Source organism: Rutilus rutilus (assembly GCF_951802725.1).
Source record: "Rutilus rutilus genome assembly, chromosome: 7".
Taxonomy (NCBI): domain Eukaryota; kingdom Metazoa; phylum Chordata; class Actinopteri; order Cypriniformes; family Leuciscidae; genus Rutilus; species Rutilus rutilus.
Window position 1 is genome coordinate 22,144,998 of NC_140221.1, and position 15,958 is coordinate 22,160,955.

Sequence of the window (15,958 nt, forward strand, 5' to 3'; positions counted from 1 at the left end):
CAGACGTGTATTACTAGACATATTATTGTTTGAAATTAAGTACAAATTGGGCATGAAGATTAAACAAAATTAGAACTATATTTTTATTAAAAGTCCCATGATGCTTAGCGAGAAAATGGCTGACCGAGAATGACACACGCTCTGTTTTATCCAGAATTTACCAAACCATTTTTTTGAATACAGTCCTAGTTAAAATATAGGCTTAAACAAATATCTTATGAGGTTCGAGTGTTTAATGTAAATGATGCTTTCTTGAATTACGGAGGCTGACGCTTCATTTGTGTTTATCAATATCTTGACCCTAACGGTAAGTGGAGGAGGGGATTTCATGTGAATGTATGATCTCTCAGTCGGCTTTATGTGGTCATCTTTCGCTTTTCTCCTGTCTCCTCTCAGCGTGTTTTTAGCATCACAACATGGCCACAGTAGCAGCCAAACGCGAGGGACCGCAGTTCATCAGTGAGGTGGCCGTCAGAGGAAACAACGCGGTGCTCGACTACTGCCGCACGTCCGTGTCTGCTCTGTCCGGGGCGACAGCGGGCATCCTCGGGCTAACTGGACTTTACGGCTTCGTCTTTTACTTCCTTGCCTCTTTCCTGCTGTCTTTGCTCCTGATTCTCAAAGCCGGTCGACGATGGAACAAGTGCTTCAAATCTCGACGTCTGCTTTTTACAGGAGGCCTCGTGGGCGGCCTCTTTACTTACGTGTTGTTCTGGACTTTCCTCTACGGAATGGTGCATGTGTACTAAAGGGACTCGGACAGTACAGCAGCCGTGTAGATGTAGAACAGTAACATGATAGAGATGCTGTCTCAGGGTAGAGAGTGCTGATTGATGTACCACAGATCTTGTCCGTGACCATACTTACGTTTAGCCATTCAAATTAAAAAAAAAAAAATTATCAGTACTAATTGCACTGAACTTTAGATATTTAAAAAATTGTGTGTTGTCTTTCTTTCCTCTTGTAATTTAATATTTTCCTAACACTTGTTCCAGGGCAGGGTTGGGTTTGGATCTAGTGTTGTCCAACAGGGAGACTAATTTGTTTTCAGCTTGCTCTCTATATATGATGTGCAAAACTCTGTGAACTCCAGGCATCGATCAGAACTATGTAAAAACACAATACCAACTTTAAACTGTATAAAACACCTAATTTTATTTCAAATGTTTTGAGAAAATTAAATCATTAACCTCATGGATTAAACTGTGTGGTTACTTGAAGTGCATTATAAATATGAACCAGCATTTAATGTTTTATTATTTGTTCTTTATCACTGAAACATTAAATATTGTGTATCCTGTGTGTGGATAGTGTGCCAATTATGACTAGCAGTGTACAGTTTTTTTCAGTGCAGTTTTTTGTTCCGGATTACTCAGGTATTTTTATTTTTTATTACTGTAGTGTAGTTTGAATTAAATATTTAGAAATTTTTGAGAGAGAAAAAAACCTGTTTGTTTATTCAGAATGAATAGGTACAATCATATTTCTGGGTGTCCTCAGTGCCTAAACTCCACTTTTAAAATACTTTTTGTGCCAATCGCAGTAGTAGTATAATCCATGACAATGTATACATTATTGCAAGCATCCAGATATCCCCACTTCCATGCAAAAGTTTGGGATTGATAAGATTAATTTGTGTTTTGTTAAAAAGAAGTCTCTCATGCTCACCAAAGCATACATTTATTTGATCTAAAATACAGTACAAAAAGTTATATTGTGAAATTGTACAATTTAAAATAACTTCTATTTTAATATATTTAAAAATGTATTTCTGTGATGGAAAAGCTGAATTTTCAGTCACATGATCCTTCAGAAATCATTCTAATAAGATTTGCTGTTCAAGAAACATTTTTTTTATCAATGTTGAAAACAGTTGTGCTTAATATTTTTGTGAAAACCGTGATGCATTTTTTTTCAGGGTTTCTTCAAAAAAGTATTTATTTAAAATAGAATCTTCTTCTAATCTTCTATTAATTTAGTTACAAAAAGAACAGTAGGTCAGATCTTCTTTTTTTTTAATAATTTTTTGAGATAGTACTGTTTTCACATTTATTCAAAATGAAAGCAACCCAGTGACCTAAGCATTGTTCAAATATTTTACTGTTTATTCAACTTTGGTTTGACAGTTTTGTAACAAAAACATCCATTGGCATTTAAAACACTACACTATAAAAAAGATGGTTCTTTACACGTAGTAACAGTTCTATTTAGAACTGCATCGTCATGAAGAACACCTTGCTGAAATGGTTCTTTGTGTTAGAGTTTAGGGTTCTTTATTCCCGCCTTTTTGTTTTTCAAATCTGTAACTGTCAAAGCCTCCTCATTACTGGTTTTCTGGAGCTCAGCCATTCTATTACATAGACTGTCAACATACTCTCTCAACAGGTAAATGATTTCTTTCTTAAAATGTCTATACATTTTAACTTAATTTGTAACTGTTTTCCTACCAATCTTGTCTTTTTCTCTTTTTAGTTTAACAACATGTAATTGTGACCAGCTCTGTTCTGTCTGAAGAACCCAAATTTGGTACTGTTTAGAACCATTTTAAGAGTGTAGGAGAGCATAAACAACACTGGCACTATTCATCTTTGGTATGACAGAGCACAGACCCGTTATAACAACTCCCTTCATACATCCACAGTAAATCCAATGGGATTCAGCGTCAGAAAAATCCTCTACTGGTTGCGTGGTGTTCTCAAAGTTGAAACAGGAGAAATGGTCTGTTTTTCTGTCCTGAATGACACTGTAGCCTGTGGCTTTCTCTCGGGACTGTGGGTTTTGAGCGCTGAGCTTGTGGGCTGGATCTGTTTCTCTGGGTTGTTATTGGGCTGAGATGACACTGATGTCAATGGCTGCATCTCTATTTCCTGTTTCTCCTCCCTCTTGTGTCGCCCGTCTTGTCGACGATGACCGTGGTGTCTTACATGCTTTCTCTCTCTGTGCTTTCCAGATTGTTTTCTAGAGGTGCAAATAGTATGAATGGTAACCATATGTAAATGATAACAAATCCACTGCAGTTAAACTGTTTAAAAAGCACAGGACGCATTAGTACATTATATGAAATCACGAGTATAATCTTACTTTGTGATTGCCTCGAATTTTGTCTCTCTGTAGAAGGAGCTTTTGCTCATCATGTAGAGCAGAATCATGTCACAGACAAAAACCCCCTGTGGAATGAGATGAGCACCGATCACACAAGAGCCTGAGAAACATCTTTTATATATCAACCATTAGTGACACTGTCGGGAACTGGCTTATATACTCACAGCACCCATTAAAGCAAGTCCAGAGCCAATATTGATCACTGTAGGAATGATACTGAATTTCCCAGCCTAGAAAACAAATAAGCTGGCAAAGTAAATACCATATTTTTACTATTTCACCATGACCTCAACAACAGGAATCTGTAATCATTTTGATTATCTCTTACCTTTCCATTCACTAATATATCAATGCGAATGCCATACACTTTAAATAGATTCCGATAGGTTTGACCTGCTGCATCACTGTAGTATCGAGCAAATCTTGAAAATGAGAGAAACGTGTCAGCCAGTGTAATGATACAGTGCTCACCATCAAAATGCTTTGAAAGAAAAGTAAAGGTGGTGAACATTGTGATTATAGAAAACTTAGCAAAATCAATAAATCAGAGCTATACCTAAAGTTGTAACCAGAGGTGACTGAGGGCTGTGACTTGTCAGAGGAATCCAAGCGCGTGAAGCTATATTCAGGGATACACTGAGATTCATCTTTATCCAAATCACAATTCCACTCGATTCCTACTGCAATTGAACCACCCTGTGTGTGTATATGAAAGAAAAGACAACATAACAATAACATTATCATCTTACGGTGCATCATGATATTCTTTTGCAGTTTGGGGAGTAAACTGTTCCAGTCAAAGTTTAATTTTATTTATTTATTTAAATATGCTTAATCCATAAAGTGCCAGATGACACTTTTGCTGGAAAATGATGGCATGCAGTGCAAACTGTTTATAATTTCAACCCATTCTAAATGATGCTTTTAACACTATCACAGGTCACTGTTTTGCTTGTGATATTTTGTTATATTTGAATTATATAGCAGACACATAAGGGCCTGGTTTCACAGACAGGGCTTAGATAAAGCCAGGATTAGGACATTTAAGTAGCTTTTATAAACGTGCCTTAGAAACAAATCTTGAGACAAAACAATGGCACTGATATATCTTAAGATTTATCAGTGCAATTTGCTTTCAGTTAAAACAGCTCAAACATGCATTTTAGTCCGAGACTAGGCTGAAGCCTTGTCTGTGAAACCGGGAGAAGATGTTCAAACATATTTAAGTGTGGCTTAAGTGTCCAAATACTTTTTGGGGTGCCTGGATCAACCTCTTGATATTATTGGTACGAGTAGCTTTTACAAAAATCCCAAAATCATACACTAAAAAAAGAAGCTAGTCTCAATGTGGACAAGTTAGGATATGATCTCTATTTGCTTATACACTGAACTGCTGCTTGAACATCAACCATGTGTTTACAATGTTGAAGACTTGCTTGTTTTAACTTGTCATGTCGTTTGAAGCACTTGCCTTTGTTGCCAAGTTCTGGAAATTGTATCCAGTCCAGTTAATCACATCTCCCACAAGAAAGATGGGACAATAGGGATGATGGTCCTTGTCATATCTGCATGTCTTGAGGTATGTGCTGTTGGTGGTAGGCAGGACGTTCGATCTTGAGAAGAGAGAAAAGGAAAAAGGGGCGAAACATTATTTAATATATATGATGACATTGTGAAGATCATGCAGCATCATGAGATCATATGTAAGGACAGATGAACAACTGTCAGCCTGTCACTGAAATGGGTTGAGCACAGAATATCAAGACAGTAAGTCTCAGTGTATGCACCACACGCTGTGTTGGTATAAATAGAGATGAGTAAGCCTCAGACATTCAGAGCAGCTTGTGCTGTGTCGTGCTGTGCCATCAGTATCCAAACATAACACTTTACTGTGTGCAAGCAGGTCTACTCTTTCACACAGCCACAAACTTTTTATAAAGCATTTGGTTTTGCCGGTTGTCTCTGTTTTTTAGCATGTGGCTTTGTAACGACTCAGTGAGGAATTACTCTATTTCTGGTAAAAAGAAAAAAAACAAGGCGGAATTGCAATACGGTAGTGCTCAGTTTGGATTAGTTCATGTGTTCAGGATTGTATGGGCTCTTTAAATAACTGCTTGCCAGATGACACTTTGCTTTTGAGCCACAGAAATGAGTGAACCATGAACTTTCTTATTCAGCATGAGTTTGAAATGACAACAGAACATCCTGTGCTGACAGAGAATCAATCCTGTTCAACTGCAGCATGAAAACAGTCCAAACAAATAGGTTTATGAGGTTATGATACTAGGTTCATGTTACTCAGCTGGTGTCCATACCTCACAAGCTAGAATTGCTCGATTTAATCTACATATTTTACGAGAAAGGGCTTTAGCAACATTATCCTGTTTGGTGGGATTTTATGCATGTTATTGTTGCTCAACCTAAAACTCTGATGGTGCTTTGCAAAGGAAAACATGAATCTGTAGAAAACCTAGTTGAAAAGCTTTAAAAAAGACTATTGGATGTTAGTTCAATTCTGTCAACAGCATATGTGGCATGCACACATGAGCATAAAACTATGAGTGCATTACAAGTTCCAATCACTTGTTAGATTACTAAATGCTTTTGCAATTAGTGGCATTTCTGTCTGAGCATACTAATTTAGTTTCTGAAAAGTGAGAAAATTGATTCTATTGGCTTTAATACAAAAATAAACACTGACATGATGGCTCTAGGCTTCACTTACTTGGAGAAGGCAAATTTTGGAAACTTGATGAAGTTCTTTACAAAGACTGTGAAGTTTTCTGCCTTTGCCAGCATGGGCTCCCTGTTGCAACATTTGGCACATTACAGGTACGACACTAATATGTTTTTATTTAATTTTTTTAAATAGTTTCATACAGGCATGAATCGGGAATCATATTGCAAAAACTGCAACTGGTACAAAGCACTGTTCTCTTACGTTGGTGTGCGGCCATGCTCAACAGGGCACCATCCTTGAATCTCACAGGTTCCTGTGTCGTTTAGACAGCGGCCTGTCTTCACTCCTGAATAAACAACAGTAAAATGTAGTCCCTTTAAGGCTCGGAATTTTAAACATACTAGTGGGTCATAGTATAAAACAATGTAACATCCTTTTTTTCTGAACAAGAATCTTGCACTTTCACAAAGGTCTTCCTTTTATGTAAATTCAGGAGAACAGTCATGAGGGAACAAAAGGCTTTTTGTGCTTACCATGGCCTGCTATAACAGTTTCCCCTTCCACACATTCACTGTTATTATTACAAAAACCATCTGGCACTTTAGGGCTCTGAAATAAGTAGAATGAAGTGAACACATACAACAAACTCAGTGGTTTTAAAATGTACAGATATAAAAAAAATCCTCTAACTTCTGTATGAATACAGCTCTCTAATTAAAACTAATAATAAAAAAATTAAAACCTGTCTCTTACCTCAGCGCAGAAACCCAGTCTTTGGTTTGGTGTCACTAGGTAATTTGTCACAATAAAGAAGACCCTGTCCCCCTGTTAAAAATAATTGATGACATATTCTTACATAAAACATTTTCAACAGCAAATTCATGGAATGTGATACTCTCGCTTCAACTCTGAACCAACAAGCTTCACAATTTAAGGCTTTAGTAAATTAATTATTTATCTGATAAAAGGAGAAAAAAAATCTTGCATCTAATAAAAGCCCAAGGGAATGAGCTTCCAAGGCAAAAGCTTTAAATAAAAACTAGACTCCCAAAAGCTGCCTGTGGCATATTTGATCCAGCTCATCTTACACAGCATCTTTTGTCTTCAAAGCTTCAATGCCATTAATGAACATTATGAAGGCATAACACTTTTCTGCAAACACAGTTTTGCAAAAGCATTAGGGGACTGAATTGGAATAGAAGGCTTTGGTTTGATTCATTCTGAAGGGAGTGGATTGGGATCCACTGCTGCTTCAATGTATATGTAATGAGTGATTATAATCAAGGTATTAATCAATACTTTTCCTTCTAAATATCAAATTAGTTGAATGACTTCTCTGGAGATTTTACTTTGTTATAGAAGTTACCAGTGTGATTACTGAAATGTTCTTTTTATGTATTCTCTAATGTCTGTATTTGATATCTGAATGCAGTAACAGTGCTTGCCTATTTATCCCAGCTTCCAGAAATTAAATAGGGACTGGTTTTGTGTTTGAGAAAGGTCTTCAACATGTTAAAACACATAGGGGTCATTTAAGTCTACAGTTTAAGGTACCATTTGTCAGTTAAAGCCTATAGTTTCCATTTAGGATAAAGTGTCCTATCCTGAGAGAAAGAACTTGTTATCTTGATATTTTGAGACGAGACTCCTGTTTATAGTTAGAGCCTGGCCAAATCCAACCTTGGAAAAGATGTGTACCGGGTGTGTGTGTTAGTCTTCTTGCTTACAGGTTAAGGAACCACTGGCATTGTTGGAGATTGACTGAGTTGTTGTTCGAGACATGCTGGCACCCAGCAACCCAAATTTGCGACCTAGAAGGTCATGACGTGCCTAACTTCAGGGTCCGAGTGTCAGCGGCATAATCTATGGAGATATGCTTCCGTCTATCTGTATATGTGTGGAAAATTACTATGTTTATCAATTTCTTGGCCAATAAGAATCATTCAGCCTGTAAGCAATGACGTAGCTTAGACCTTGGAAATGGTATAACTGCTGTGATCTTTGTAACTGTAAGGGGGGGCGGCCTACGAACTCCTGTGTGAGTCTTGAAGCTGACTTCTGCTGATGAAACTGCAAACTATCTTCAGTAAAACTTTTCTTCAATTTTTTATAATTCTGTCTCCGGGTCTTCTTTCAAACATCTGGTCCTTGGGTCCTAAACTGTTAACCCCTAACAATTCTAAACTTTAATACAAATGGTGAAAAATATTAAAGACTTTAAATAAATATCCCTCTCAGTCTCTCAGCTGTAAGATTCAACTGTTCTGCATGCATTTAAACACCATTTTGACCAAAAAAAACACACAAAAAAAACAGCTACTCATTTAGAGGACATAGATTTTCCATTATGTAACATTATAAACAGAATGAATGTTTATTGTTTAAATTCTTAGCAAACAATGTGTATGTCATGTCATTATCTATAGTTAGATAAAATGGAGATCGTTTTTGAGAAAGTCTATTAACATATGGTTTACAAATACAAAGCAAATATACAGGTGAGAAGTGTAATTACTTGTGGAGGGATGACATAGTCCTCTGCACCCCATAGCTGCAGACCAAACTGAGAGCTGTTGGTAAAATCTACACCCTTGAGTTTTGTGATCACAGAACTCTGGATGGCTTCCTCAGTCTCCTGATATCCTTTCTTCCAAATAAAAACCCACCTTTAAGAGGACACACCAATAAAAGAAAATAAACAACAGTAACTATACAATTTACATTGTAAGAAAGTCATTTTAATGGTTATTTAGAGTTTGTGTGATACATAGAGTAATGCTAAGTCACATGTATGGCCAAGACACCATGAAGGACATAATAACCGCATTCCTTTAAGTTTTATAATAGTTCTTTTTTTTTTCTTTTTTTTTTGTAAAGGACAAGAATTAAGCAGCTTTAAATGGTGTTAAGCGGGCTGGTGCTTTTGTGTGTAGCATTTGGCCACAGCACATGTGATCCAGGTCATCTTACATTCAGCACCTTTCGCAGCAGTTCCATATGGTGTATGAAGCCCAAAAAGCACGTGAAAGAATTGGGAAGCAGAAGTGAAGAGACTATTGTCTGGTTCTAATAAATCCATGGACTGAAAATGGTGATTACGAATCTAAATCAAAACAGAAATCTTTTTTCACTTCATGCAAACCGTGCAGAGACAGTGCAATGGTTTCAGTCTTACACTACAGGGTAGGTTACTTGATATAAATAACATCCGAGACGTGGTGCGTTAACTGTCGGCTTATATTCGGTTTGATTACATTAACATCCAGTGACCAATGTGAGCATAAACAAACACGTAACGACCTTTTAAAACATTTACTTTTGAAGATTAAATCTTCAAAAAAACTGACCGAGCCCGCTTGCTCACAGCCAACGTCTAGATTTAGAGAAGCACAAGACACCTACCCGATCAGATATCCGATCACCGCCAGCTGAAAGAGTCTGAACAGAACTCCGATCTTTTTGTTTTTAGCGATGACAAATTTCTCAGTCTTGTAATCGAGTAGAGAGAAGAAAAAGTTACCCCAGCTCTGAGCCATGGTTCCTGTGTCATTGACGGCCTCGAAGCAGCTGTCAACTGCTCTGCGCTGACGACTGTAGCCAGTTCTTCCCCCTAAAACATTTCGTCGAAACTTTTTGATTTCTGTTTTCTCCTTTTGTTCCGGATATATTTCTTTATTTTGTCAACATTCCTATCAATGAATTGAACTGATGCAAGCAGTAAATAAGGACGAGGTTCTTAAGGACGAAACAAAAGTAACGTCTCAAACAAAAGTAACGTCTCAAATGAGCTTTCTGCTATAGCTTACTCAGCGGATAGCCTTATTTTAATGGTGGCAACACTTATGAGGTCCAATTTGTTTACATTAGTTAATATACCGGTATCATGTAGCCTAATAAATACTTTTACAGCATATTAATCTAGGTTTATATTCATTGGGTTAATTTCATTTATACTAGGCTATTACATTTTAAGTTGTAAATGAACATAGCCTATATTATGAATAATTAAGGAATATGAATGAATTATAAATGAATTAATAATGAATAATAAATTGACCTAGATTAATAAATGCAGTGAATACATTCATAATACCTCATTAAGTAATGTTATGGAATTTAAACTTATTGTAAAGTGATATGCTATAACTGTTTTTCATTTATCAGCTGTTTAAGGATGCCGCGTTTGGACAAGCCTTCATTTCCATGACCTTTCGGTGTTGTTATAGGCAAGGATTTATTTTTAGAAATAATTGTATATAGGCCCGCCTAATGCTATGTCCATATGTGAAATAACAATTTGGAATAATAGATTTGAACGATTTATAGTGCACAAATGTCTCGAATAAGACACTAAAAAGACTTTCTACTTGTTTGCAAGCGTTTGCAAGCATTTCATGCAAGCATGAAAAAAACATCATAGTAATTTCCATGACTTACGTTAAGGTTGTTGTTTTTTTACGTACACCAGGAAAGCCCAATTAAAATTGACTGGTCTTCTTTGAGCATGTTTCCATTAAAAAAAATAGTTACTTCAGTTAGTAATAATTGCTGACCAACAACAAATAATAAGCTAATAAAGAAGGTAGCCTACGCAATTCATAAGGTTTTGTTTAAAGTTACGTTAGAATTTCAGCGGAGTTATTTTAACAGACACTCGATGGCACCATCTTACCACTTTTGAAATTGATAGCAGCAGCTGTTAGAACAGGACCACCACAGGTGTTACTGAACTAGTTTTTCACCCCAGGTTCTTACCAACCAAATATGGAGTATAATATAACCAAATTAGGTATCTGCCATTCAGCTTTTAAATTAAACAATCTTTAATAATAATAATTTGTTACACTTATATAGCGCTTTCTAGGTACTCAAAGTGCTTTACATGGAAGGGGGAAAATCTCCTCAACCACCATTTAAAATAAAAAGCAAACAATAAGAAACATCACCCCAACTGCGATCCATTATCTATAGAAATGCTAGTGGTTGGCTCCAGGAATTTATATTTGTACATGCCTACAAAGACAGTCTAATTATGCAAGTACTACTTGCAGTGTTGCTTTTGCATTATCCTGAACATTTTATTTTTATTTGTTTGAAAATAAGTCCCATTTCACTCATTTTAACTTTTACCAGATCTTGTATTACTAATCATGCACAAACACAAAATCCACAATTTTTTATTTTAATGCTTTTATTAAGTCATTTTGAAGATAAAAAAAAAAACAGGTGGAAAAACATTAATACACGTAATGATTCAGATAAAGTTTGAAGAGAAGAGGAGAAAAGTGGTGAGTGCATGGGGCTACTGAAATAATTAAATGTCCATCCCTGACACTGTCAGTTTAAATATCTGAACCTCCTCTGAGACGCAGCACCAGATGCAAGGTGGACTCTTTCTGGATGTTGTAGTCGGACAGTGTGCGTCCATCTTCCAGCTGTTTGCCAGCAAAGATCAGCCTCTGCTGGTCAGGGGGAATGCCTTCTTTGTCCTGGATCTTCGCCTTGACATTCTCAATGGTGTCGCTTGGTTCGACCTCGAGAGTGATGGTCTTGCCTGTCAAGGTCTTGACGAAGATCTGCATGCCTCCCCTGAGACGCAGCACCAGATGCAAGGTGGACTCTTTCTGGATGTTGTAGTCGGACAGTGTGCGTCCATCTTCCAGCTGTTTGCCAGCAAAGATCAGCCTCTGCTGGTCAGGGGGAATGCCTTCTTTGTCCTGGATCTTGGCCTTCACATTCTCAATGGTGTCGCTTGGTTCGACCTCGAGAGTGATGGTCTTGCCTGTCAAGGTCTTGACGAAGATCTGCATGCCTCCCCTGAGACGCAACACCAGATGCAAGGTGGACTCTTTCTGAATGTTGTAGTCGGAAAGTGTGCGTCCATCTTCCAGCTGTTTGCCAGCAAAGATCAGCCTCTGCTGGTCAGGGGGAATGCCTTCTTTGTCCTGGATCTTGGCCTTCACATTCTCAATGGTGTCGCTTGGCTCGACCTCGAGAGTGATGGTCTTGCCTGTCAAGGTCTTGACGAAGATCTGCATGCCTCCCCTGAGACGCAACACCAGATGCAAGGTGGACTCTTTCTGAATGTTGTAGTCGGAAAGTGTGCGTCCATCTTCCAGCTGTTTGCCAGCAAAGATCAGCCTCTGCTGGTCAGGGGGAATGCCTTCTTTGTCCTGGATCTTGGCCTTCACATTCTCAATGGTGTCGCTTGGCTCGACCTCGAGAGTGATGGTCTTGCCTGTCAAGGTCTTGACGAAGATCTGCATGCCTCCCCTGAGACGCAGCACCAGATGCAAGGTGGACTCTTTCTGAATGTTGTAGTCGGACAGTGTGCGTCCATCTTCCAGCTGTTTGCCAGCAAAGATCAGCCTCTGCTGGTCAGGGGGAATGCCTTCTTTGTCCTGGATCTTGGCCTTCACATTCTCAATGGTGTCGCTTGGTTCGACCTCGAGAGTGATGGTCTTGCCTGTCAAGGTCTTGACGAAGATCTGCATGCCTCCCCTGAGACGCAGCACCAGATGCAAGGTGGACTCTTTCTGGATGTTGTAGTCGGACAGTGTGCGTCCATCTTCCAGCTGTTTGCCAGCAAAGATCAGCCTCTGCTGGTCAGGGGGAATGCCTTCTTTGTCCTGGATCTTTGCCTTGACATTCTCAATGGTGTCGCTTGGCTCGACCTCGAGGGTGATGGTCTTGCCTGTCAAGGTCTTGACGAAGATCTGCATGCCTCCCCTGAGACGCAGCACCAGATGCAAGGTGGACTCTTTCTGGATGTTGTAGTCGGACAGTGTGCGTCCATCTTCCAGCTGTTTGCCAGCAAAGATCAGCCTCTGCTGGTCAGGGGGAATGCCTTCTTTGTCCTGGATCTTGGCCTTCACATTCTCAATGGTGTCGCTTGGCTCGACCTCGAGAGTGATGGTCTTGCCTGTCAAGGTCTTGACGAAGATCTGCATGCCTCCCCTGAGACGCAGCACCAGATGCAAGGTGGACTCTTTCTGAATGTTGTAGTCGGACAGTGTGCGTCCATCTTCCAGCTGTTTGCCAGCAAAGATCAGCCTCTGCTGGTCAGGGGGAATGCCTTCTTTGTCCTGGATCTTGGCCTTCACATTCTCAATGGTGTCGCTTGGTTCGACCTCGAGAGTGATGGTCTTGCCTGTCAAGGTCTTGACGAAGATCTGCATGCCTCCCCTGAGACGCAGCACCAGATGCAAGGTGGACTCTTTCTGAATGTTGTAGTCGGACAATGTGCGTCCATCTTCCAGCTGTTTGCCAGCAAAGATCAGCCTCTGCTGGTCAGGGGGAATACCTTCTTTGTCCTGGATCTTTGCCTTGACATTCTCAATGGTGTCGCTTGGCTCGACCTCGAGGGTGATGGTCTTGCCTGTCAAGGTCTTGACGAAGATCTGCATGCCTCCCCTGAGACGCAGCACCAGATGCAAGGTGGACTCTTTCTGGATGTTGTAGTCGGACAGTGTGCGTCCATCTTCCAGCTGTTTGCCAGCAAAGATCAGCCTCTGCTGGTCAGGGGGAATGCCTTCTTTGTCCTGTATCTTGGCCTTCACATTCTCAATGGTGTCACTTGGCTCGACCTCAAGGGTGATGGTCTTACCAGTTAGGGTCTTGACAAAGATCTGCATCTGTAAACAAATTAAGAAAAATAAGATTAGCAACCATGCATAAACCAATATAAAAATATTGGCACACATTCAGTTACAGCAAAATAAAGGCAGAGCTCTTCCATGAATGCTTACAGCTTCAGAAAGAGACAGCCTAGTATTTTTTGGAACACCACACATAAAATGTACCTATGCTCTAACAAGTATCTGTTAGGGATGGGTGTATTGATGCTTAAGTATTGATATATCGATACTGTACCAAAAGTAGCCTATAATATGAAACCATTTATGCTTTTGGGAAACGCAGCATAGAACAATGCTTATCAGAGGACAGAAAAAACATATGTTTGAGTTATTTCTAAGGGTGTGCACGAATAGTCAAATATTCTATCTGTAATTATCATTCCAAAAATACTACTTTAATTTTACTACATTGATTTGCTGGCTGTAAATGTAGTGAATCCATGATAAATGCCAAGCACTAAAACTCACAGATATAACTAAATGCACTGGGTGGCGCTGTGGAGCGTGTTTAACAAGTTTTGTATTTTGATCTCATAATGTCGTCGTCTGCCTGGAGAAGTTTGAAATTACTTAGATGAAAATGATTTTACAAAATGGAATTACTTTTGATCACATGAATTAAGGAAACCAAGTTATCATAATATAGCCTAAACCACCACAATGAGAAATCACATGAAATCCAAACACCAGTCAAATGAGGAAAGACAGCGGAACAAAATCCCTAGTATCTGTGTTAGTCAATCAGAAAATTATGGAGGCAGTTCTGTCAACCTCAACCAATGGCATGAATTTAGGGTGGGGCTAAAAAAGGGGCTTTTTTCTTCCACAGTACAGCTGCATCATACATGACAATTTGTTACAATTACAATAGGCCTACATCTATGGTGTATCAGAGTGTATTAATTATTTTTTATTTAAAAGTAATGACAAAATAGGAATATGGTATCCTTAGCCAAATCCATTATATTACATTTTATTTTTTCAAAAGGACTGCTTCCCAAAAAACAAAACCGAAAAAAAAAGAAAAAAAAAGGAAGGTTTTCTATGAAACCATTTTCCTCAAAGAACATGAAAGGCAAAATACATACGAAGTTGTATTAAGACAATTTAGATGGTTACAAGTTATATTGAGTATTTATTGAATTTCCAAAAAGTGAGTAAACAAACTAGCAAGAGGGCAAAACTACAAGATATTTGTTTTATTTAAAAACTGTACTGCGCAACACCAAACATCCTCTTCACTAACATGGCGGCTGTACAGTAACATCCGGGTTCTTTGTTCAAAGAATACTATGATTCAGCAAAAATACAGAAGACAAAACTAACCAAATCGAAAGCAAAAATACATGAACTTCACAATTAACGTTAAATAAAACATCCATTTCGGTAACGTAAGATGTTCAAGTCATTACTTAGACGAACGCATTATGAATAACATAATACAGGTTAATACGTTTAGACATCCAGAAAACCACCGTATCAATTCAATAACCACAAGAAAAACGAAACATTAAGTCTTAAAGAATGTTATAAAACAAACTAAATGTTGAGTCTTACCTTTTATAACTTGAATTTGCTCCTCTCTGCGCTAAGAAACTGCCGTTGAATGCGAATGATACTGTATTTATACGAACCCAGGGGCGTGACGTTTACGGTACGTCACATGACCTGATTCTTCCGCAGTCAAAACCTTTATTTGTTAAAACATTTAAATATGCTTTACACTAAAGATTTATGATTAAAAAAACATTTAGGAATCGTATGTTTTGTATCCGTATTTAAAGTGTATAATTATTATCATACAGTATCAAAAAAGGAAGTCTCCAGAATATGCCAGAATGGGCTATTCTGGTGATACACCCGAGGCAGTGATTGGCTGGTTGGGTTGTTTGTTCTCTTTGCTATTGGTGAATCAGACTATTGGAATCTGGACCAGACAAAGAAAGAGCAGGCTATGTCATACAGTGATAGAAAAAAAAAGAATAATCTGGAATACTTGACATTATCTTAAACCAGTCTTGCTAATAAGTGTGTCAGAACTACAACCTGGGACCAGTTCTGCATGCTTTTAACTTTTTTAAACTTATAAATATAATAGGCCTACAGAAATGACAGGCTGTTATCCCTAAAAGAGTGTTTGCTCAAATGCATGATTTCTTTACAAAATAACTGTTCCATGAAGTACATTATTTGTGTTTTAGCAGAGGCTTTTGTGAGACTTGTGCATGTCAACCAGTGCACTTAATATAGAACACAACTTGTGATGGCATTGCTTTGAAACATGTTGGCCTCAGACTCTCCGCAGTATCTGTTGCAGCAATGTAGGTCATTTTCTCTGGGTGAGTAGACAGACAGTAACTCAGCTGTTCACCACTGCGACAAAGCTGGGTCTGAATTGCAAATTAAGAAATGATGGGATTTTGTTGAAGTTTTACCTTGTTGGAGTTTTTGTATAACCTCTTAAATTGTATTAAAGAAAGGTGTAGCCTAATGCTTAAATTGTAATAATTGTCAGGGCTTAATTCTATACTGTACACTA

The 15,958-nt window shown here is 38.4% G+C and overlaps 3 protein-coding genes across 4 annotated transcripts; 1 reads left to right on the forward strand and 2 right to left on the reverse strand.

Annotated features, from left to right (window-relative positions):
* The first annotated feature begins 166 nt into the window (after window positions 1-166).
* emc6 (ER membrane protein complex subunit 6) lies at window positions 167-1,293 on the forward strand. Its single transcript, XM_084414913.1, has 2 exons — window positions 167-307; window positions 397-1,293. Exon 2 carries the CDS (start codon window positions 417-419, stop codon window positions 747-749), a length of 333 nt encoding a protein of 110 aa, XP_084271039.1. The 5' UTR covers window positions 167-307; window positions 397-416; the 3' UTR covers window positions 750-1,293.
* Window positions 1,294-2,028: 735 nt separating this feature from the next.
* Window positions 2,029-9,617, reverse strand: p2rx5 (purinergic receptor P2X, ligand-gated ion channel, 5). Of its 2 annotated transcripts, XM_084414911.1 has the most exons (12): window positions 9,185-9,617; window positions 8,298-8,448; window positions 6,536-6,607; window positions 6,316-6,391; window positions 6,044-6,128; window positions 5,828-5,908; window positions 4,574-4,715; window positions 3,659-3,798; window positions 3,431-3,524; window positions 3,267-3,332; window positions 3,082-3,167; window positions 2,029-2,958 (listed from the first exon to the last, which is right to left on the reverse strand). In XM_084414911.1, exons 1-12 carry the CDS (start codon window positions 9,316-9,318, stop codon window positions 2,676-2,678), a joined length of 1,410 nt encoding a protein of 469 aa, XP_084271037.1. In that variant the 5' UTR covers window positions 9,319-9,617; the 3' UTR covers window positions 2,029-2,675. The 2 variants fall into 2 exon arrangements, with proteins under 2 accessions (XP_084271037.1, XP_084271038.1); XM_084414912.1 differs by lacking the exon at window positions 5,828-5,908 and having other exon boundaries at window positions 2,083-2,958; window positions 9,185-9,590.
* A 628-nt stretch (window positions 9,618-10,245) lies between these two features.
* Window positions 10,246-15,080, reverse strand: LOC311294032 (polyubiquitin-C). The gene is made up of 2 exons (XM_084414663.1): window positions 14,977-15,080; window positions 10,246-13,416 (listed from the first exon to the last, which is right to left on the reverse strand). The coding sequence occupies exon 2, from the start codon at window positions 13,414-13,416 to the stop codon at window positions 11,125-11,127; it is 2,292 nt and encodes a 763-aa protein (XP_084270789.1). The 5' UTR covers window positions 14,977-15,080; the 3' UTR covers window positions 10,246-11,124.
* Between the last annotated feature and the right edge of the window lie 878 nt (window positions 15,081-15,958).

Excerpts from the sequence above, each read along its gene's own strand:
- emc6 (XM_084414913.1), top strand. The coding sequence starts at position 417 with ATGGCCACAGTAGCAGCCAAACGCGAGGGACCGCAGTTCATCAGTGAG.
- LOC311294032 (XM_084414663.1), bottom strand. The coding sequence starts at position 13,416 with ATGCAGATCTTTGTCAAGACCCTAACTGGTAAGACCATCACCCTTGAG.
- p2rx5 (XM_084414911.1), bottom strand. The coding sequence starts at position 9,318 with ATGGCTCAGAGCTGGGGTAACTTTTTCTTCTCTCTACTCGATTACAAG. Across the intron at positions 6,392-6,535 it reads GACTGGGTTTCTGCGCTGAG|AGCCCTAAAGTGCCAGATGG; the intron begins GTAAGAGACAGG and ends TACTTATTTCAG. Across the intron at positions 2,959-3,081 it reads AAATTCGAGGCAATCACAAA|AAAACAATCTGGAAAGCACA; the intron begins GTAAGATTATAC and ends TTGCACCTCTAG.